The 22,155-nt window shown below is 36.3% G+C and overlaps 1 protein-coding gene, 1 long non-coding RNA gene and 1 other non-coding gene across 4 annotated transcripts in view; 1 reads left to right on the forward strand and 2 right to left on the reverse strand.

Annotated features, from left to right (window-relative positions):
• Positions 1–21,958, forward strand: part of wry (weary) — a 43,542-nt gene extending 21,584 nt beyond the window's left edge. The window contains exons 5-13 of one of the 2 annotated variants that reach the window (XM_008192660.3): positions 7,906–8,024; positions 14,076–14,229; positions 17,118–17,342; positions 19,648–19,790; positions 19,851–19,973; positions 20,025–20,127; positions 20,181–20,338; positions 20,691–20,803; positions 21,048–21,958. In XM_008192660.3, the coding sequence (XP_008190882.1) occupies positions 7,906–8,024; positions 14,076–14,229; positions 17,118–17,342; positions 19,648–19,790; positions 19,851–19,973; positions 20,025–20,127; positions 20,181–20,338; positions 20,691–20,803; positions 21,048–21,177 (1,268 nt within the window). In that variant the 3' untranslated portion in view covers positions 21,178–21,958. Of the gene's footprint in view, positions 1–7,905; positions 8,025–14,075; positions 14,230–17,117; positions 17,343–19,647; positions 19,791–19,850; positions 20,128–20,180; positions 20,339–20,690; positions 20,804–21,047 lie in introns of both variants that reach the window. The other variant, XM_015984402.2, reaches the window with a different exon arrangement.
• LOC103312313 (uncharacterized) lies at positions 1,677–5,138 on the reverse strand. Its single transcript, XR_010335696.1, has 2 exons — positions 1,905–5,138; positions 1,677–1,854 (listed from the first exon to the last, which is right to left on the reverse strand). It is a non-coding gene; the product is annotated as an uncharacterized LOC103312313 (transcript).
• On the reverse strand, positions 10,491–12,136 carry LOC135267259 (uncharacterized). Its single transcript, XR_010335654.1, has 2 exons — positions 12,030–12,136; positions 10,491–11,964 (listed from the first exon to the last, which is right to left on the reverse strand). It is a non-coding gene; the product is annotated as an uncharacterized LOC135267259 (long non-coding RNA).
• Positions 21,959–22,155: the final 197 nt, after the last annotated feature.

The raw sequence follows: 22,155 nt of genomic DNA on the forward strand, positions 1-22,155 counted from the left end.
CCTCGAAAGAAAGTCAAAAATCCAATCCCTCCCAAAGTCAAGGGCTCATCTTGCGTAAGCTACACTAACTCGCTTACCCCACTACCCTTGTTAAGTAGTTTCCACATATGCGAAATTTTGCAAATTTGACTCTTATGATGTCTTGGCATTTGATCAAACCTTGTTTAACTTTCTAAATATTATTATTAATTAGCAGCTGGGGTGTTTTTCGATTAACAATTTCATTATAATTTAACATTAAATTTGGTAATCGTCGGTCTGAACTGAATACAATACAAGAACGCTATGGAATTTCCCCAAATATCCTGAAAGAGAAATTAAACTCCAAAATTGGTTGTTGTCAGGTCTGAAGTTGTTTTTGAGAACACAATGAAATGAATTTTGTGTAACAACAAATTTTGTTTGTTTAAATAACACAGAAAATATAGGGAAGAACCCCGTGAGGAAACTGTAATTTTGGTCGTACTACCCCTTGTTAGATGTCGCCCCCAGTACTACACCGGTACTATTTTAACATTTCCGCGTTTTTCTCCAATTTCCTTAGGGATTTTCCTGTCTACTTTCCTCTTAGGATTATGTTAGTATCGGGCAGCAATCGTGTCATGCAATTTTTTTGCTTACAATAATTTAATTAAATAGAATGATTTATACATCCGAATTTCGACGGCTGCGCCTTAAATATTAGGGTTAAATTTTACATCAAAATGTTCAGAAAAATTACGCGTGTTTTTCTAAACTACTGGTTTCGTGATCTGATTTTGATTTAACAAAGAAATCGTTAATTACGCTGCAATTTCTTATAAGGAATGCACATGTGTGCTTGTAATTTGATATTCTTTTAAAGGCTCTGTTCTGTAACGAATTTGTCAACACCCCCTATTCAAGCGGCACTTGACCAGCGTCGTTTTGGCTATACTAATCTAGTTAACAGACATGAATTTCAATCGACCAATTCGTTCTTGAAGTTTTGCAACAATTTGTTAACAATTACGCCGAATAAAATGAATTATTCAATTTTATTCGATGACTGAAGTACACTGCATAAAGACTCAACTTTTTGGTACGAAACATTTCGGGAATTTTGAATAAGATGAAATTTTGATTCTTTCTCGAGTTGTTTACTGATCATCAACGTGTCTTAAATTGGCTCATAACTTCCTTTCTTTTTGAAACGTGACTAGTTAATTTCTAAACAAAATATTGGATTTAATTTTAGGTTTATCAATAAATTTTGGCTATTTTAAACAAAAGTAAATTAATTATGCTTTTGTGAGAAAATCATTGGATTACCTGGGCGACTGTGGTGCAGAGCCAGGCCGTCGCCAACCCCCATATCTTTGCATATCCACTTGTTAAAACACATGGCCTTTCGACCACCCAATTTGGCGATTTATAACGTTTTTAACAGTTCTTGGAAAGTTTCGTGGGAACGAAAATTTTCTAAACATTTTAATGCTAACAAAGGAATAAATAAGTTAAATTAAAATTTGTTGAAAACTTTTGAATTGAAGTTGAATTAATATTGCCAAAGAACTAAACGTTTAAACTGACTCCGAATATTTTGCTCTGGTTAATAAAATAAAATTTTAAATACCGCGATCATCACAGTACCATAATTGTTAACAAAAAGATTTGTGCTCTTCTTGAAGATTGGAAAAACATCACTTCATCAAAACTCATTTTCATACTACAAATTTTTTTTATTATTGTACATTTTTTTACATTATTTTATTATTGTACAGTATTGTATTATTTTATTATTGTACATTTTCAACTCCAGAGTCAACGGTTGCAGATGTGGAGCTTGAAGAGGTCGCAGAGGCACTTTCATCTCCACTCGAACTCTCTTCAGCTCTGCAAGAATAAAACAACCAATATAATTACCTACCGTTTTTTTCACTTACAAATTAAGTTTGCCCAGGAACTCCAGCTTCTGATCCGCCGAGTCGAATATTAACTGAATCTTTAGTGACGGATGCAGGGCAATTACCACCCAGTTGAATCCGCTAGATTCGAGGCGTTGGGGAGGTATCCTAAATCCCATAAGCCCCCCTTCAAATAAGGGGAAAGGATTGATTGATATTACGCCATTGGCGGCCACAACACTTGTTCGCATAGGCAGGGCACTTATTAACAATGTACAGTTGCCTACAAAAGCTATCGCCATCGCTGCTTTCTTTCTACTAATTTGAAACTGTTTAAATTCCTCAACGAGATATGTTTTTATCCCATATGTCTTATCTTCCATTTTTTGTTATAGACAAAATTTTTAGCGATTAGATAGCTGCGTTCAACACAGTCACACAAAACCACAGCACAAAACCCAAAACGCCGGACGCTCACAGTCAAAGAATATAAAGGTTAAGAAGTGACAGCGCCGTGTTATTTTGAGGAAACAAATTAATGCTGATAGCGCTACGTGCGGTCGGGTGAGAAACTAAATCCACCATATTGGAAATTGAAAAACCGCGCGCAATTTGAACATTGCGTATTTTATGTATGTACCCTTATTAGTTTGCATTACTGGTTTTATACAAAAATTGAATAAATATACCCAAAGTTTGTATATACAACCTGTAAAATTATTATCACTAAACACGGGACTAACAAATTTACACTATTTAAAAAAAACGGTTTTATTAATTATAGTAGTGCAAAATACATTCTAAAGTAAAACATATTGTGTAATTTTCTCATGCACAACTTAATTTTAACAGTCCACAAAACTAGCACTTTACTTTTCCGTTTTATAAAACACTTCCAGTCTCACATAACATTCAAAGTGCACTTTACGAAGGTACAGGGGGAATTTGAAGGCATATACACTCTGACTTCTTGAATAATTGCGTTCCGTGATGAGGCAAACGCGATTTTCACACAAGAACCAACCTAAACGACAACATGCTGATCTGTGACCAAAGCCAGTCTCACGACCACACATGACACACAAAAACATTATTTTAAATAAACCGTCAATGTTGTCAACCGTTTTACAAAACTGCGCATGCTAATTGTGCTTTAAGCCTTATATGGGTTGACATTGTTGACAGTCCAGGGTGAACACACAGCGCGAAATTTAAAACATGTTTCCTCTTTCTCTATACAAGCGACACCCCCCCGTGCCCCGCCCTCCAAAGAAGTTTCGCCTTGACACCCTTGACGGTTGGCGCTTGGTGAAACAAGGCTGCCAACAGCGCCAAATTTTAAATTTTAATACCAATGCCTCCAATGCCGAGCCGATGGACAAAATTGATTGAGGGGAAAATGGGAAAACCGCCAAAAAAATCGCCAATCGCCAACTAATTATTTTGGACGCCTAATTGATTGCTGAAATCGCCCAATCTGGTCAATCTGCATGAGAGAAAATCTCGCGACAAAAAAACTTTACCGTACAAAAATCCCTAAATAGTAAGACGGCAGTGGCCCAGTGGCGTTGCTGAAGGAGAGTCCAATAACTTTTTTCGAGTTTTTTTCAATTTTTTTCATTCAGTTCACTTGTTCAACATTGATGATATTGAATGCATTTAAAAATTAAAATTTGTTAAACGGTAAATTCAAAATAGGTTCATTTAGGGAGAAAATAATATAAGGATTAATATCCAAGTCTTTGTTCGTCTTCGACTCTGGACCGGCTCTGATGGACTTTTCTAAAATATTATTTATACTATCGGAATTAATCTGTTCGGACGTTTCATAGTTTAATGTAAATCCTTTTATTTTACAAACAACTTTACCTGTGTTGGTTTTATAACAATAACTCTTTGGGCCTGTTGATATCCATTCTATTATCCATACGCCTTTACCTAATTCGTCTGTCCAATCCCCCAATAGACAGCCTGTTTTAACAGTGTTTTTTCCATCATCTATATATACAATACTATCTGTATCATAATATGCTACGCTTTTTCCTAATTTATCTAACATTTCGTACAATCTTAGTCTAGCATTTGCAGTTGTAAAAGCAGCTATAAATATATTGGTATTGAAATCATTTTCTATATAGCAATCTTTTAACTTATAATCAATTTGTAACATATTTTCATTTATATCGTTTATGCGTATGTTATCAAGTTTGTCGTCAAATAAAATTTCATAAAACCTTTTAACATCCGTAACATATTCTGTTGCACCCATATTTTGTCTTTGCCCAAATTTACCCCATAAGGAATTTAAGCATATTTTCGCAACAGCTCTCTTTCCAGGATTATTTTCTATTTTACCCAATTCGATACCTAGAATTTCTTTTACGGCTTTTCTATATTCTTCTTCTGATTCAAAATCATCCTGCCAAGGGCTTGTTTCTAATTTAATTTTCATAAACTCTTTCACATATCCTTTAAATAAATTTGATGATTTTTTGTAAAAATGCCAAACCTCATCAATAGTTATTATTTTGTACCCCTTTTCAATGGCTTCTTTTACTTCGTTGGTACACCAGGTTCCTCTGATAATTCTTTGAGATTCTGTATGAGAACATTTATCTTTTTGATTATTTAATTTGGCACACAATTGACATAATGGAAATGTTAGTTTTTCATCACCAGATTTGGTTTTATTCTTAACAGGTAAAACGGGGTGATACAAACCTTTTGGTGGTAAAATTGCACATTTTATTAAACCATACCAATTTAACACATTTTTAATAGCAAATCATAAATTATATATTTTCTACAAGAAATATGTCTGGATTGTTAATTTAAAAGACATGAGCTATGATAATAAACCAAAATTAATTACAGATTATTTAACTTTTTTACCAGATAATTTTCAAGAAATATCACAAATTTATCAGAGACCAGATGGAACTATTTTGTTAACAACAAACAACTTATATTATATTATTGATTTTCCTAATTTCGTTGTTAAAAACGGTTATAATGGAAGATCTATCACAAGTTTGGGTGTTCCTAGTGGAAAGAAAATTAATGCAATATTTAGTACTTATTCTGGTCAAACTTATATATTTTATGGCAACACAATGTTTATACAATTTGATGAATGTCTGCTTAGACCTAAGAAACATGGTATGATAGCTGAATTGTTTTCTAGTATTCCTTCTAATGTTGATAAAGCCTTTAGATATATTAATGGAAAAATTTATTTCTTTAAAGACAATAATTACTACGAGTATCATGAATTTTTGCAAACGACAAAATCGTATAAATTTGATTTATATATTTTTGAAATTAAATGTAGTATTATAGATAAGATTATGATTTTACTAAATAAACTTAAATAATTTTTCTTTTAAATGGAAGGTGACATACTTATAAATTTGAAAGAGACTGGAATATCTACTCTTTGTTGTAAAGTAAACGGGGAAGAATTTAAATTTGATATAATTGAAAATGAGCACATTGAATTACTTCGAAAAGTTAGTGTCATTATACTTATAAAATTACCTCCAGAAGTAGCACATAAACATCTGAATAAATTTTTGAAATTCGTCTAATTTGGTAAATTAATTTTTCATATCAAACTTAATAGTTAATAATTATTTTTTTTTTAATAAATGACAGAACCAAAAGAAATTAAATCAATCAGTGAACAACTGAAAGTTGATTGGAAATGCATATCACGCTATCAAAAATTATCTGAAGATTTTATTAGAGAATTTCAAGATAAAGTTGATTGGAAAAATATTTCAGAAAATCAGGAATTATCAGAAGAATTTATAAGAGAATTTCAAAATAAAGTTGATTGGGATTATATATCATGGAAACAAAAATTATCTGAAGATTTTATAAAAGAATTTCAAGATAAAGTTAATTGGGTGTTTATATCACGCGAACAAAAATTATCCGAAAGTTTTATTAGAGAATTTCAAGATAAAGTTCATTGGACTTTAATATCAGCCAACTAAAAATTATCTGAAGAATTTATTAGAGAATTTCAAGATAACGTTGAATGGATTTCAATATCTGAGGATCAGAAATTATCAGAAGAATTTATTAGAGAATTTCATGATAAAGTTGATTGGAAAAATATTTCAGAAAATCAGGAATTATCAGAAGAATTTATAAGAGAATTCCATGATAAACTTGATTGGTGTTAATTCTATTTCCATTTATTTATGGGCTTTATCAAAAAAGTTGAGTATATTAGACAGGGTGTTTTATAACCGGACCTAAAACCAAAGCAAAATGATTAAGAAAACTAAGTATTCTATCTACCTTGAAATCGAGACATTTTCACATTTTTTTCTGCTTTTCTATTTACCCTTGAAAAATCAGACTATTTTGTTGAAAATTAAACTTTTTACAATTACCTTGAAAATCGGGGTGTTTTACCCTAAAAAGTGCCGTGTCCCAAACTGTCTTGAAAAAACAGGCTATTTTGTTTAAAATTCGGACGAAGACCTCATGAGCGTAGCGAATTTTATTACTTCTACTCGTAGTTACCCTTGAAAATCGGGCGTGTTTTCGCGGTTTTTTTTTGCTTTTTTTTGTTTATCCTTGAAAATCGGGGTGTTTTGCTTGAAATTTTGATGTTTTTTAAGCACACGGGAAAATCGGGGGTATTTTAATGATTATTTTAACTTTTTTAACTACCTGGAAAATCGGGTTATTTTGCTTGATATTTTTTACTTTTTTTAACTACCTGGAAAACCAGGGTGTTTTGCTTGATATTTTTAGCTTTCTTAACTACATTGAAAATCATGGTGTTTTCCTTAAAAAAATGAAGTGTGCCTGATTTTCGCAATATTTTCTGCTTTTCTATTTACCCTTGAAAATCCGGTCATTTTCGCAATATTTTCTACTTTTCTATTTGTCCTTGAAAATTGGGTCATTTTGCTTGAAATATTTACTTTTTTTTAGATTACCTTGAAAATCGGGTTATTTTGCTTGATATTTTTAATTTTTTTAACTACCTGGAAAATCGGGGTGTTTTAACGTTTTTTTTTGCTTTTTTGTTTACCCTTGAGAATCAGGGCGTTTTACTTAAAAAATAGCTGTGTGCTATGGGGCCTTATTAGTTTTTTTAGATTACCTTGAAAACCGGGGCTAATTTGCTTAATATTTTTACTTTTTTTAACTACCTTGAAAATCGGGGTGTTTTACCTTAAAAGTGGCTGTGTACTATAGGGGCTTTATTAGTAGTATCATCTGCTAACTCAATAAGGTTGAAAAACTTATAATTAAGTCAGCGAAATTTTCACTAATCTAATTATTTGCAATATCGCTCGAGTTAATTATCAATCATCTTATAATGGCTAATGCTCTACAACTCAGGCAACTAGAACACGAGCGCGTGTTTACCTCCAAAAGCACGCCAATTTCAACCTCTCTCAAGCACACTCAAAAGAAAATCTAAAACTGGATACACTTCCATACACTTTGCTATCATTTATGTCAATAGCACTAATATTAATGGTGTGCACTCGAAATTTTACACAGCAATTTGAGTCTTGTTTGATGACTCCATCGAATCGAGAGAACCCGTCGCGTTCAAAGCGTCAACATCCATAAACAACGCGAACGTGCACTTTTTTATTCATTTGCTTTTGCTCATACTTTAAGAAGTCGATCAAGTCTTGCCACCTAATGGAAATGGAGTATCGCTCCAACAATTCACTTACTTTTAAATTGTGGCTTTCCGGTGAAAAAAAGGATTCGTTTTCCCAAACCCCGTTTTGTGGGGATAATATGACTTGCACATTCCAAGCTTGATTTAGTTTTTTCCCTAGCTGGGATGTTATTCGAAACGAGGTTCGGGTTCGCGGATCCGCTCTTGTTAGTGCACGAAACGAGCAAAATTCTGGTCAAAAACGTCAGCCCGAGTTTCATTAAAAGAGGAGGCAACAGCTTGAGCACTTAGGTGGAGTTCGAAATTTCTAAATAAAAATGTGGAGTGTGCGGTTTAAATCTGATGAAGTAGTGCAATAAATGCAAACATTCGTTACAGTTGTCTCGGAATTGTGGGGGAATCAGTGTATTCGATTGAAAGTCACTGTGAAATCTGACAACTGTGGGGAGAGCGAAGACTGCTCCGGGAAAGGCATCTGTTATTCCAACGATTCGATGGTAAGTCTTACTCTAATCTTGATTTGTACAAATAAATAAACGCGGATAGTCGATAACTCTTTGTACGGGCGGATAAGAAAAGAGGACCTTTAAGACATCAACGGGCAATTAGTCTTGGAGTCCTTTGGACCTGATGAATCGGCTCGGGCGCGTAAAACCTCCATCGATCACACAATGCCGACTTTTCCTCCACAAAGGTATCATTTTGCGAAAATTCACTTTTAAAATACGACAATCGCCACTTATTGTCTCGTCACCGCGAATTTCTGACGTTTTATTAAATCCCTTCAAACAGTTCCCTAGATAGGGCTATATATTAAGCGCCACTTGTGTTCGATCTATACTTTGGCACGTGACTTGTATGTTTGGCCCCCGAGCTTCCAAATTTACAGCCTCACCTTCGGTTTTTCGTAGATTTGTGCTGATAGCGAGAATTATTTCTAATAATAGCAACCTTATATCGCACCATCAGAATTCATTGAGCGCATCCTCGAGCCCAAAGTGCTAAAAGATGTGATCACCGCCCTAGAAACAACACATATTGCATTAGGCTCACCCTTCTTCCCTTTATTATCGCTTTTAATCAAGATCCCTCTCATCGAGGCCGCAACAATCCAAATTTTGTTTATGATATTGCGTTTTTCCCCAAGCACGCAACGCCGTATTACGCACTAAATCTTTTATTTTTTAAGTGAGGAGTATAATAGTGAGAGACTCATCTTCCTGTCTCCATTCTTAAGCGAGTTGTGACAGAATGAACGATGGGAAAATTTCGAGTTTGAGAATCACTTATTACATGGGAGGGGAATACGAAGCTAATACATTTTGGGTAAAAAGATTTTACGCAGATTTTGCATGTTAGGAATTCTTTCTCGCAGCAAGAAATTTCTACTATCACTATTAATCACAAGATTAGAAAATCGATGTTTCTGGGTCAACACTGACAGTTTTTAATCTCTTCTTTTTCGTTTTTTCGTGATTGACACACAATCTATAACAATGAACATGCAGTAGATAATTTGAAACAGCCCTAACACGGAAATAATTACTTGGACCGTACTTCAACAGGGTGTGAATAGAATTTTTGCTTGTTGGCCAGATTCGAATTAAATTTATTAGGTAACAAATCTGCTTTATTACTTGTCAGGAGAGGAATGTTATGGTGCTTTACGCATCCTCCTGTCTCAATTTTGAAGCGCGTTATGACAGGATGAAGGATTGAGGAATTTCAAGTTTGAGGGCTACATTTTATAATATTTTATGACTTATAAAAGCTCGCCTCTTTATATAAAAATTTGAATGCTACATAGACGAGATTTTCATTTCAGCCAGTCAGATTAAAATCAATTTTTTCCGAGGATACTGTACACGTTCCGAACTCGTAATATGTTTTATTAACAATAATGTTTTATAGACCACGTCGTGTCTTCGCCTTTAATTTTATTAGCCCAACTTTTCACAACAAGACGTGAAAGTTTTTATGGCAATTTTTATTTGCATAATAAAAATTGGAGTTTTCTTTGAAGTCCCGGTCTAAATGGCACAATTAACCGATTTAAAGTTTCATTTTGAAAGAAATGTTTTTTCGAAAATGCATGGTAGAACGGGTAAACTCATTAAAATGAAAATATTCCCTTTGGTAGAAGCATCCTTATTTAAAATGTTTATGATTTCATACAAGATGGTGATGAGAAAAGAGCAACGTTTTTAAATTTTACCTTTCAACGAGCATAAGCTTTACATATTTTATAAGACTTCTCACTTGAATTTTAAAATTCCCCATCTGTACTCTGTTACGGCTACTCCCCCCAAATTATTTATTCCGGGGAGCAAATCTTAATCCAAACATTGAGATCATTTGCGGCCTTAAATAATTTATCTTCTCTTAATTAAATGCTTTATTTTATTTATACTGAGCTGAGCGCGTCGCCAGCTCGTGACCCATTTACAAAATTACTTACCTTTTTACACTCACTTAAATAACCCCCACAAATGAGTTCGTTTTAGTGTTGGGGCATAACATAAAATGACAGTAGGAAATTTAAAAGATTGCGCTAAGATGGACGTCAAACTGTCGCAGATTGTGCCGTGCTGCAGACACAATAATAAAATGGATTGTTTTCCTAGACAGGTTAAGAATGAGTGTAATCGATATTACTAAAATGTCCAGTTAAACAATTCTGTCCTTTTAGTTAGGGCGACTAAATAAATTACTGCTGGCATGTGCTACTGTCAGTTCTTATCTAGATCGACTTTTCTGTCGATTTAGCTGCTTCTGTAACGTTTCCGATTTCTTGTTTCGGGAGGCCAGCTTCCGTTTTTCACTTCTGTAGGATGAAGTCCGAGCGGTCATAATTTTTTTTTTATTTTTATATTTTAATTTAATGGTAGTTTGTTTGTTTTTTTTACTTTTCGTCATAGATTAGCATGTAGATAATTAGGGTAATTAGTCAGTAAAGCTCCGAAAAGACCCCGAGACTTTTATTTCGAGAAACATAAACACTTGAGCCTAATTTATTAGCTAGTCAGGGTGACAAGCAGACCACCCCAAGTCGACCGTGAGAAAGACGCCTTCGAATATGCAATTTTGCATATGAGTTTTTAGTTTTCACCCACACTTTAGAGAGGTAGTGTGAGCTAGAGTCAGTTCCAAGTTAGAGTGACTTAAAGTAATTGCTTAAGTGAATCAAGGTGAGTTATCACTGAGTAATCCCAGTTTGTTGGTGTGTGAGGTTTTTCAATCCAATAAGGTGTAGAGATTTATGATAATTACCATATCAACGGTAGGGTGAGTCGTTCAATCATTATTTTAATTGCTGCGGTGTTGATTTTATAATTGTTGATAACGTTCATCAGAAACCTGCGTGAGTATTGAGTACAATATCAAACTGAAGTTGAATTAATGCGCTATTCATCAGTTGATAGTTTATTTAATTGGTTGATACTAAAGTTGGTGATATTTGATGAGAATGATATTGAATTGAGAGTTGACGAACTATGAATAAGATTGAGTTGAGCCCCGACATGTCGAGCTAAACTTTGTTAGTCTGTCTATCCTTAATTAATCCACGGTTAAGCTTGAGGCGGGGCGGCGCTCGAAAATGCCCATTGCACGCCGAGATTAACCCAACAGGGGACGCTGGAGGGTCGCGGCGTCGCGAGGCCTCCAGGTCTGGTTTATGTTTATTTGTGGACGCGGGGGATCACTAGGCAGCCGCGTTCATTGCACCCCCAGGTCTAGGTTGCAGAATAGGTCGTGGGGAGAGCGCTGGAAGGTGATCATTGCACTTGCTCGTTGGTCCGTGAGACGGCTTCGGCTATGAGGTTAAGGGACTTGTTCACCACCTGCACTATGAAGAGGGCTTCCATTGCACGCTCAGGGCTATGTGTGATTAGCAGTTGAGCAGGTTAGCCAAAAAGGTGTTCATTGCACTGCCCGGAACCGCCCCTGAGATACGGCTGCGGCCATGAGGTTTATAGGGACTTGTTCACCACCTGCACTATGAAGAGGGCCTCCATTGCACGCTTAGGGCTATGTTTGATTAGCAGCTGAGCAGGTTGGCCAAAAAGGTGATCATTGCACTGCCCGGAACCGCCCCCTTTTTATGTTGGTCATAGGCGAGTACCATGAACATAATATCCATTGCACGCTTGGTGTTGAATGACCTGCGGGTCTCGAAGTAGACGCTGGACGGATATTACCGGGGTACTCATTGCACAACCTAAGACAAGTGGTGGATGACAAGGCAGCGTTGCCTATTGCACGTCAGAACCGCGAGGTGGTCTCTCGATTGCTGCTGATCCAGAGACAAGCGGGCTGGATGGTATCTATGAGCAAAGGGGTAACCCTTTGCCTGGTTTCCCCTATGCTCCTGGAGTCCTATTGACCAGGACTGCGACTGTTAACCTTTTGAACCCCTTGGACAGAGCTCAACCGATTCTATTCGAATTACATATTTTATTGATGGTAGATTTGCATAATTATTTTGGGTTAACGACTGTTACATTTATTGGTTCACAAATGGCGATTGTGGACGTCTCACTCTGATGGACTGGATTACTCACACCCCCATTTTATTTTTCAGACGTTGTCTTAACTAAAATTGATGACCTGACCCCGATACCTCGGCACCAGCTCTCCTGACAGGATTATTTAAAGTGGTTGAGTACTTTCAAAGTTAGTAAAGTAGTGAGTTGCTAAAATTGCCGCCGGTCCAAAGATTTTCCTGATATTTGATAAGCATATGTTTGTAATTTGCGATAATTACGCTTCTGTACAAAAATCGGTTCATCAAAGGCCATTGTGATGGATTTTGCACGTGTTCAAATTAGCTGTTATTTTGCGTTTCAAAAATGGCCCTACACTTCTTTGATTATTATTTGGGTCACATCTGCGCTGATTTTATTTAGGGTTGTTTAATTAGATAGTCGCATTCGTTATATAGGTAGGGTCCAACCTAGAACGTGACATATATAAATTGTCTCATCCAAGATTTGTTCCCAACTTGTTTACTTCAAAGCTACGTATCATCCGAGCCCGAGCGAAGAAAAACAAATCAATGTTTTGTCTAGAAGAGAGTACAGAACTTTTCGGCATTATTGCTTTACTAATTGCTTGTTACTGAGATCTCCTTTTTCGTGAAGAGCTTTTTTTAATGTCTAGGTATCCAAGCATTTACCTTTTCCGATTGAAAATCATTATTCATGACGAGCAAATCCGTAATAAGAGCTTCAAATCGCCAATTAAGCCAAACAAAACACAATAATTGAAAATGTCAATCAAAAAACAGTAATCGTACCGCTTAAAGACCACTTAATTAACTCCGAGAAATGGTGGCAGTTCTTTAAACGTGCTTGCGAGTTGTGATACTCTATTCTGTTTCTATTAATCAAACTTTCTGCTACAAGAACTAAAAGCAATTGCACTTGATTATATGCTTCTGGGGTGGTAAATACAAACAAATCTAAACCTCTATCCTTCAAAGCCGAACCGCACGCTCAGCAACCAATCTGAATACGGACAGTTTAGTTTAGCTCTTCTGTGGCAACAAGCCGTCATTTATTAGGACTGTTTCATTAAAACTTTACGAGTCAAGTTGGTTTTTCCAAATAGTCAATTGCACTCGAGAGTTGATATCTTAATATAAGAGGATGTGTTGTTTTATCTTTTGCTTGACATGACAGAAATCCGAGAGTGCGCTTGCCTGGAAAATTCCTGCTGTCCTGTCTTGTTGTGTAGAATAAAATTTTAATCCGTTTTATATTTATTTCGTGACAAAGTGAGCTCACTTGATAATTAGATAATTAAGCTCGTAACGATCTAAGTTTTAGGAAAACAGTGACCTGAAAAATAATTGTGACGATAACGAGCTTAAAAACGAGAGATATTTTGATACGCATTCGGGATATTTGCTCTACAAACACGCCCCGCTAAACATTCATCTGTAAATGTACATATTAGGGCATAGCTCGCGTTGGACTTCATAACGAATATTTTTGGCCGGAATTACATTTGATGGCTAAAAACGGGGAAAGTTCTTTTCAGAGTATTTCAGACAAATCACTTTGATTGTACTCTTGAACACTTGGTTTAGCTCACTTCCTCCGAACGTTAAATAAGGTTTAGCTATGAGAACAAATGACAACAACAAACGCTGGAGTCATTTCGAAAGCAAATTCAATAAAAGGAGATTGCGGCGTTTTCGACTCAGGTCGGGGGACGACTTTATTCCAGAGTCCACCCTCAAGATATTTGCATTTATTCCGAGCCGGTCCGTACACTATACAGTCACATTCTCAAAAAAGTAGCTACGTACCGACTTTATTGAAATCAAACCCGGTCTATTCGATCTAGTTTTAATTAAACAGGATTGGAAACGTGAATAGAAAACGGAAAATGGCCGCGAATGCAGCTAATACATAATTAAAAAGACTTGAAGAAGGGAAGTGGTATCAAAAGTCGTTATTGTGTCATTGTCGATGGATGGATGGATGAATAATTTAGGGCGCAATTCATGTCAGTAATGAGGACATGTGGTGGTTATTTTGCAGGACGGATATGAGTGCCAATGCTGTCTTGGTTTTGTCGGCCAACATTGCGAAGAGCAGGACGCTTGTTATCCGTCTCGGTGCAAAAATAATGGAATCTGTGTGGATATTTCCCAAGGACATGAAGGATCGACTTTTCAATGCCTGTGTCCTTATGGTGAGTAAACTTATGAATATCTAAGTAATATATGTATATTCAGCGAGCGTATTTTCCATAAGAAAATTGCACTTTTTGTTCGACACCTTGTTAAAATCCAGCGTAATTCACTCAATCGGGCGAATTTTAAATAACACCCTCAAAGCAAGCCCGGCGCTGTTTTAAATTCAGATTAATACCGAATTATTCAGTGCTACACCGGGCAAAGAACGGCAAAAATATTTTGCGAAAAAACCAACTAAAACTAAGTAAAAACACAATTAATTCGTGGGGAATGTTTCGGGCAAGTTTGACTGCTAATTATACGGAATGATAATAAAATAAATGATTAGCCCCGTGCTCCCTTTAAGAAGTTTCATTAAACTCGATGGGAAATAAAAAGCTTTTAAAAGTTTCCCCTTCACATGATAAGGATCATTTATTTTTAGCACTGATTTAGTCGGCATTGCTCGGAAATCTTTTCGTTAGGAATTGATGAAAAAAAGTTGCTTTTAAGTTAAAATGACATTCGCGAGTAGTTTTATGAGCCCAATCGCGCACTCGGGGCAAAGTGTATGTACCTTTGAAGACTCGCAAGGTGGCATGTTCGGTGCATGTAAATTATTTGGACAAGTTGAGGGAAAGTTTCGCATAAAATATGGAACTTCAGATTCGTACCCTGACCACAACTCGCAAACTAAATAAGAAAGTTGAAGCGAATTTATGTGTTGGTCTAAATCGTTTCCTTATTTTCATATTTTCGTTTCCTGGAAATTCACGGATTTGTCAGCGGCGAGTAATAAAATTCCTTTTAAGTGAACGGAGTTTAATTAACGGATGAGTTTAATCGATTTTTGTCAAGTCGGTGCCAAAGATCTATAAAACTAATTAATTCTCATAATAGGGTTAATTAAGGGAGAAGATTCGGTTTATTTCCGGCGCGAAATACCGCCGATATATCTCGAACTGTAGTGCGAACTAATAAAAATTGACATTTCTATGACGACAAATAAAAGATAAGGGCGCTGCGACGCCACCGACGGCGACGCCAGGGCCAATGATTGGAATACAAGTGGAAATTTTACAAACACATGTAACACTTAACTCGACCCTTGTGAAATTTTAACAAAGAAAATTCTTCTATTTTGCAACTACTGGTCAATAGGTTTGTTTTGAAATGTTGTCCGCTATTGGTCGGTTCTTCGGTCGATGATGCAAGGGTCAGACCACAACTTCAGAACTTTGCGACCAATTTCAAATAATAACCGATTCATTAATTGACATGTATTGTCGACGATACAAAATTATATAACCTAGACATAAATTACGATTGGTAATTGAACGGATGGATGATTTCGAAAATTTATGGGTTCATGCCGAGCCGATATTGTTAACGCAGCTCATTGAACTGATTGAAGTGCTTAAAGCTACTTACTCAGAATCTCTACAAGATCACTCCGCCAATATTCAATCAGCTTAGATTTTTCATACACACGCAATCTTGGAGAAAAATAATTACAGTGCGCTTGGCGCCAGATGCTTTAAACTGCTTTTATTATGAACCGCTGGCGTAAATAATCGAATTCTTTGAGCCTTATCGCCGCATACAAATAACGCAAAATGCCTCCTGTCTAAATTAAGTGGACATAATTGATGGATACGTCGCGAGGAAGTTCGAAAGTCGTCGAAGTTTGTAAGTAATCCTCTCTCAGGTTGCTCAGAAAGTGTTGAATGAACACATGACTTTTCAAGCTTTCTGTTCTCTTGGTTTCCCTTGCGAATACCTAACTTCATGGTTTTGGTATTTGAATGTCACACATTATTACATTTTAAACAAGTTTGGAAGACGCCGCCTAAATATATTGCGTTGCTCGCCTGCAACCGATTCAATTTCTAGATTAAATTTTTAATACATGGGTCAAACACGACGAATTAGCCGCAATTTAAATTAATTCTATGTGTACGAGATTTTTAATAAAAGGGTCTCATGTTTCAAATGAAAAAACACATCCGTTCTGAGCTATTTGCATACACGGGAGCCTTTCGAAGAGCTCGATTTTTATTCCTCAAACACATGGAAATGATAAATCATGTTTTATTATTTCTTCGTTCGATAAATTGTACACTATTGAAAACTGCACGAATTGAAACGCAAGCACCATATAACATGGTTTTATTTTTTGAAGTCTTTTTAATTAGTACATATATTCATTAACGTGTTCACTTTATCAATAACTAAAAGCAAAATTTAATTTTATAAATCCATTTCAGTGGAAATTGGTTTTGTTTCAGATGTTCAAACTAGTTTGAATGCGCATTGATAATTATTGGCATATTTAATAATATTTTGATATCAATAATAAATAAATAATTTTATTGTTACATGTTTGAAAGCTTTGACCCAAAAAATTCGAGATAATAGTTTCTGGAACATCGGAAGTTTACAACGGAAGGATCGGGAATATAAGCGACCGGAAAAATGGCTTTAGAGCAAACTTTACAAAAATAGCTTTCCCTTATCTGGAGGTTTATTCGCTTGGTTGCAATTTTAATTAGTTGAAAAATATCAAATTTCGGCTTGCAAATAACATTGACCGCAGCATTAAACTTTGAAAACATATTTGAAATCCTCTCCATCCAACATTTTCGCCACAACTCCAATATACTCCGAATTTAAGTCTTAAAAAATTTATTTCAGGAGCGTAAAGGCTACAGTATTCCCCGAGCTATGCTCAGCTTATAAAAACCACAACTTAATTTAAAATTTATGTATATCTGATTATGTAGGACGCTAAATGCAAAGTAATTCTGATAAGTTTGGGGGAAGTTTTTACGTTTTTAATAATTTATCGGCTGAATTGGAAATGTGGCGCATTGTTGTTGTTAATATTTGAAACACCCCTTTCCAGGTTATACCGGAAAAACGTGCGAAGATCAAACGAATGCCTGCCTATCGATGCCTTGCCAGAACGGCGCTACGTGCATCGGGAATGTCACCCAGTTTAAATGCGAGTGTCTTACGGGATTTTCAGGACCGCTGTGCCAACACAGCCACAACGACTGCGAATCCTCACCTTGCGTCCACGGGATATGTGTCAATCAAGAGGAAGGGTATAAATGCTTTTGCCAGCCAGGTGAGTCCTCTCAACGGGATGCTCCGTAATGACTTCATTTCAACACGTTTTTTCACATTTACACAAAAACTGCGGCGTTAGTTTGTTTGAACCAGGAACATAAATGAGAAAAATACGCTTTTGTAACTGCCAGTTAAGTTTACCGTAAGTTGAGACGTGCTAATTGATTTAGAGAAGAAATATTTTCGCTAATTCGGAGCGAGGTGTAGGTCAGAGGCCTACCGGGCGTCGTATTTTTGCGATGATTTTGTTATTCAATTATGCTGGAATTAAGTACAAATTACTTTCGAGTTGAAACTTCAAAGCTGTTTTCACTTGAGAGAAGTGTAGGAATGCGTACTTTATTAATTTAGCGAGTACCCGGGCTTCTGAGAAGTTTGGTGGCCATTTTTGCTTGATCAGTCAAACCTATCTAAATCGATTTTCCTAACAATTTAGCTTTAATAGTAAACGTCTTTTATTGTCGAATTTCTCCTAGACCGTTATTTAATTTCATTAAAGGAAATTGTGTGCAATTTAGATTATCTTTACAAGAGGAAATAGAGGGAAGAAAATAAATTGGGGGCGTTAACTGGACGTTCTGCTCTGGCTTTCAGCCCGGCTTTGATTTTTCTTAAATTAGTAATCCGGCGCTTCCAACTGTTTAATTATTAAATTATTGCTTCTGGAGCCACAAAACTAATCCGTCTCTCCGACTCGACAGCTGCTTATATATCTCGGTTCATCCCTCAGTTGCGTCCTTTCATCCCCCTCTCACAAGCTTTTTTTAAATAATACGTTCCTCCGCTGCGGGAATTGCACCATTATCACTTTCCAAGCTTTCCAAAAACAAAACAGTTTTATCTCCATGCGTTTTAAAATTGTGTCAAGCGACACAATAGTTGAAAGTTTTCGCAACATTGACGTATTTCAAATTGGAACAAATAATACTTGGAAAGCTAAATGTCAACACGCTCGAATTTTTATTTGTCATTTATTACATTCAGATGAAACCTTATGGAAAACATATTTCAAGCAGTGAAAAGATAAAAACTTCGGATTGAAAAACTAGCTACACAACTCTTTCAAATGTTGCAAGCTAAACACATCGTGAAAAGAACCTATTTTTCAATATAGACCTTGTTTGTAAAGAAAGTATTCATCTTGCGAGTATAACTCACAATGAGCTATGCGACCCACAACCAACAAATTACGATGATACATAATGCCTTTGAGCTCGACCCAAAATAAGAGAATTTCATACCCGATTGGCGGAGTTTGCTGATGTTTCAACTTTAGGTTCGGGACATCAAACTCCCTCTTTGACTAAGAAAATCTCTCAATTGTTCAAATTCAATTTGAAAGGTTCAAGGCCCGAATTCGACAAATTCGACACAAAAAACATAATTAGCATTCCCTTCCCATCAATACTCAAATTCCGCAAATTTAGCTCGCTTCTCCAGCATTTCCTAAACAATAATAAATTGAACATTTTTCCATTTCACTTTGAAATTACTTTTGCAAAACCTGGATTTTTGTTTCGTTGGCAATTTGCGCCAGTGCCACTTTTGCGACATGATTCGCTTCCAATTAGGACTTTCATAAAAGTTGGAGCATGAAAGGATTGTAGGAATCTTTAAAATTTCGCATTTATTTTTTCCGAATGTGAATAAAATAGATTTGATGAGGAGACAAGAAAGTTGCTTCATTTCGACTTGGCGTTTTGTTTTGAAGTAAGTTAAGCTCATTTGAAATGAAAACGTCTGTGTTAGTTGGTTAGTTGTCAAAGTTTTCAAGTATTTTTAGTGATGTAGGAACTAATTAAGTTTGTTTCGAGGTCCAAGTTAAGTTTAAAAGATTTAATATTGCAGTTAATGAAATAATGGCTGTCTGGGTAAAACAAATGGAATTTTCGAAGCGGGCGTTTAATGAACGCGAGTTAATATTTTTGGCGGTTGTGGCACTAAAAATTTATTCAATAAAGTGGAAGCGAGACACAAAGGAATTGTTTTTGAGCGTGGGGATGTAATAACATGTTAATGCCGATCAGACGGCAAGAAAATTGAGAGATAGGGTAACATTGCATTGTGCATTGTAATAAACAAGTATTAGATGTAGTACGGTAGGGCAGGGTTGATAATGAAGTTTATTCCCTTCAGATTGCGTTTTATATTACATTAGCTGAGACATTATGGTAATTCCGGGAGACTAGCGATGTGATATTTAAGTTTTCATAGGATCGAGTAAAATCACTAATTAAGAAGCAGAAAAGGAAAATCGGGTTGGAAACTAATTCCCGCTTGATTAATCCGAATAATTGTTCAAGGATTTACTGGAACTCACTGCGAGTACGAGTATAATGAATGTCAATCGTCTCCGTGCACAAATGGGGGCACTTGTACCGATCACGTGGGACATTATACGTGTACTTGTGGCCGGGGCTTTACCGGGCGGAGGTGTCACATTAAGGTACAGATTTTGATCGAATCTCGCCGGGAAATAGCAATTAAATATGAATTATTCCACCAGGTGGACCTTTGCCAGCCCAATCCTTGCCCTGAGCCACGCTACTGCGTGGACCACGGCAATAACTACTCCTGCGAGTGTCCTAAAGGCTATTCGGGCCCCGATTGTTTAATTCCATCTCGGGCGGTAAGCTCAAATCAGATTGAACTTATCAGACTTATTTCAACGCACTTGAAGGCTTGCAGCACCAATCCCTGCACGAACGGGGGAACTTGCTGGAGCAACATGGACTCATTTTATTGTGCTTGTAAACCCGGCTACACTGGCAAAACTTGCGAAGGTTATTAACTCACTCCAATGGAATATCTGATATTAAAATAAATACTCTTCCAGATGAGTTTGTTGTTGAAACAATAACGAACGTTGATACTATCAACAAAGAGAATGAACTCGATCTGCAAATGCCGATCTCTATTCATCTTGATCATCTGCATAATGTTTATATCGCTGCTGGAACGCTAGCCTGCGCCTTTGTTATTGTGGCACTCATCGTAAGTATAAAAGCCCAAGAAATAAACTTTTACCCACACCAGAAGTCGCAACTATTTCCACTACTGCTGCACATTTCAATACACTTTGTCTTTTTACTAGCCCTCGAACAAACTTTCCGACACATTTAACGGGCGAGTGTCGTTTTTTGCCATTTGAACAGAAATTACAAAATTGAGACAGAAGTCCATTCAGTTTTCATTTTTGGCGGTAGAGGAAGTGATCGGGTTTTATGTCGGCGCCGCTGCTCGTTTTTTCGGCACACTTCTTGCCGGCGGGTCGGTTGTCGTAAATAAATGAAATGATAAATTTCCGCCATCTAAAGAAATATTACACATTAATCTGTCCGTGTAGGTGACAGTTTGCCACTGCCGGGTGAACAAAACGTATAAGCGTTTTATTTCGCGGGCGTATCCGCTGTGGGGTTGCAGGAAGAGGGTGTCCCAGCCGTCGGCCTCGACCAATAGGTGAGTACACCACTTTAACGACTCTCCATTCTCTCTAATTAGCACTAGATGAAGCCGCTGTCACGGCCACATGAATCACTACTCTCCAATACACTCATCAAAATAACGATCGGAATCAATTCAAATCAAAACATTTCGATTTGTTTAGATGGCACGGTTTGAGTGGATTGGAGAGTTGTAGACACTCAGGGACATCTGTCAGATGCGGTTGTTTTCTTTGATAATTCATTTTCTTTGGGGGTAGCGAATGGTTTAGCGGGAAGGACAAGGCGGCCACGGCAACTCCTAGTCGCAGTTTACCGTCGTTGGATGCGACTGATATGTACTACACTTTGGATTTCAGCGAGAGTCAATGCTCGCCATTGATCCAGTAATTGGCTTGTAATTGTAGATTTTGTAAGCCGTTTTACAAAAGTTTATTTCCAACTCGATATCACATTCAGTGTTATTTGTGTTACTTGTAGCTTTTTTGTGTGGAATCATCGCTGCATTTACTCGTTACCCTGATGCACCAACAAAATTTATTGCCGTTTCTACACGTTTATTGCGTATTTATATGTACATACAAAATAATACTCAAATGAAGAACGAATTTGCTGAAGGAGGTACTCATTGTTGATTGAATCGACTTAGATTTGGAGTTTTATTTAGGCAAAAAGTTGTTTCGTTATAGTTTTAAAGTATAAACATTGCTCAAAGTGCTTTGCGAAATTTTGATAGTAGTCGTTGAGCAATTATATATACAAAAAGACAGTAATTGTTAGATTTTTTGACATGTGCTCAACCTAGTCTTAATAAGTACTTGCATTTTGTAGCAGATATTACGAAATGTTTCATAGTCTCGATTGCTTTAATTTGGTGATAATTTGCTGATGCTGAACCGAAGTGTTGTAAAGTATGAACCTAACCGAACCTAACCTAACCATGTGCCAAATATAGAATGTATGTAGTTTAAGTATCACTTGTATCTCGACTTTATCATATAAATGGGGCTTTAAAAATTGTTACTGTAAATAAAACTTATTATGTAGATGTTTCTACTTTCCACAGTGCAATGCCATTCCATCCATATAATCGATCACTTGTTCATCACCAATCTGTTTTTAAAGCATATGATATTGGAAATTTCCTGTTTCTAATAAAGTATGTCTAAAAGGGCGCTGTTTTATTTACCCCAATCCAAACAAACCAATCGGCTGTTTTTTGTTGTTTCAAAAAAGCCTTTATAAAAAGATGATAGCGCTGGTATTGTCAGTTTTACGTTGTCTTTTGTACGCTCGTATGTTGTCGTAAAACAGTTCCACCAAAATGTATCGACCAGCCCCAGGTAATAAATAAAATCACATATCGGA

Source organism: Tribolium castaneum, chromosome 10, assembly GCF_031307605.1.
Source record: "Tribolium castaneum strain GA2 chromosome 10, icTriCast1.1, whole genome shotgun sequence".
In the NCBI taxonomy this organism is placed as follows: Eukaryota; Metazoa; Arthropoda; class Insecta; order Coleoptera; family Tenebrionidae; genus Tribolium; species Tribolium castaneum.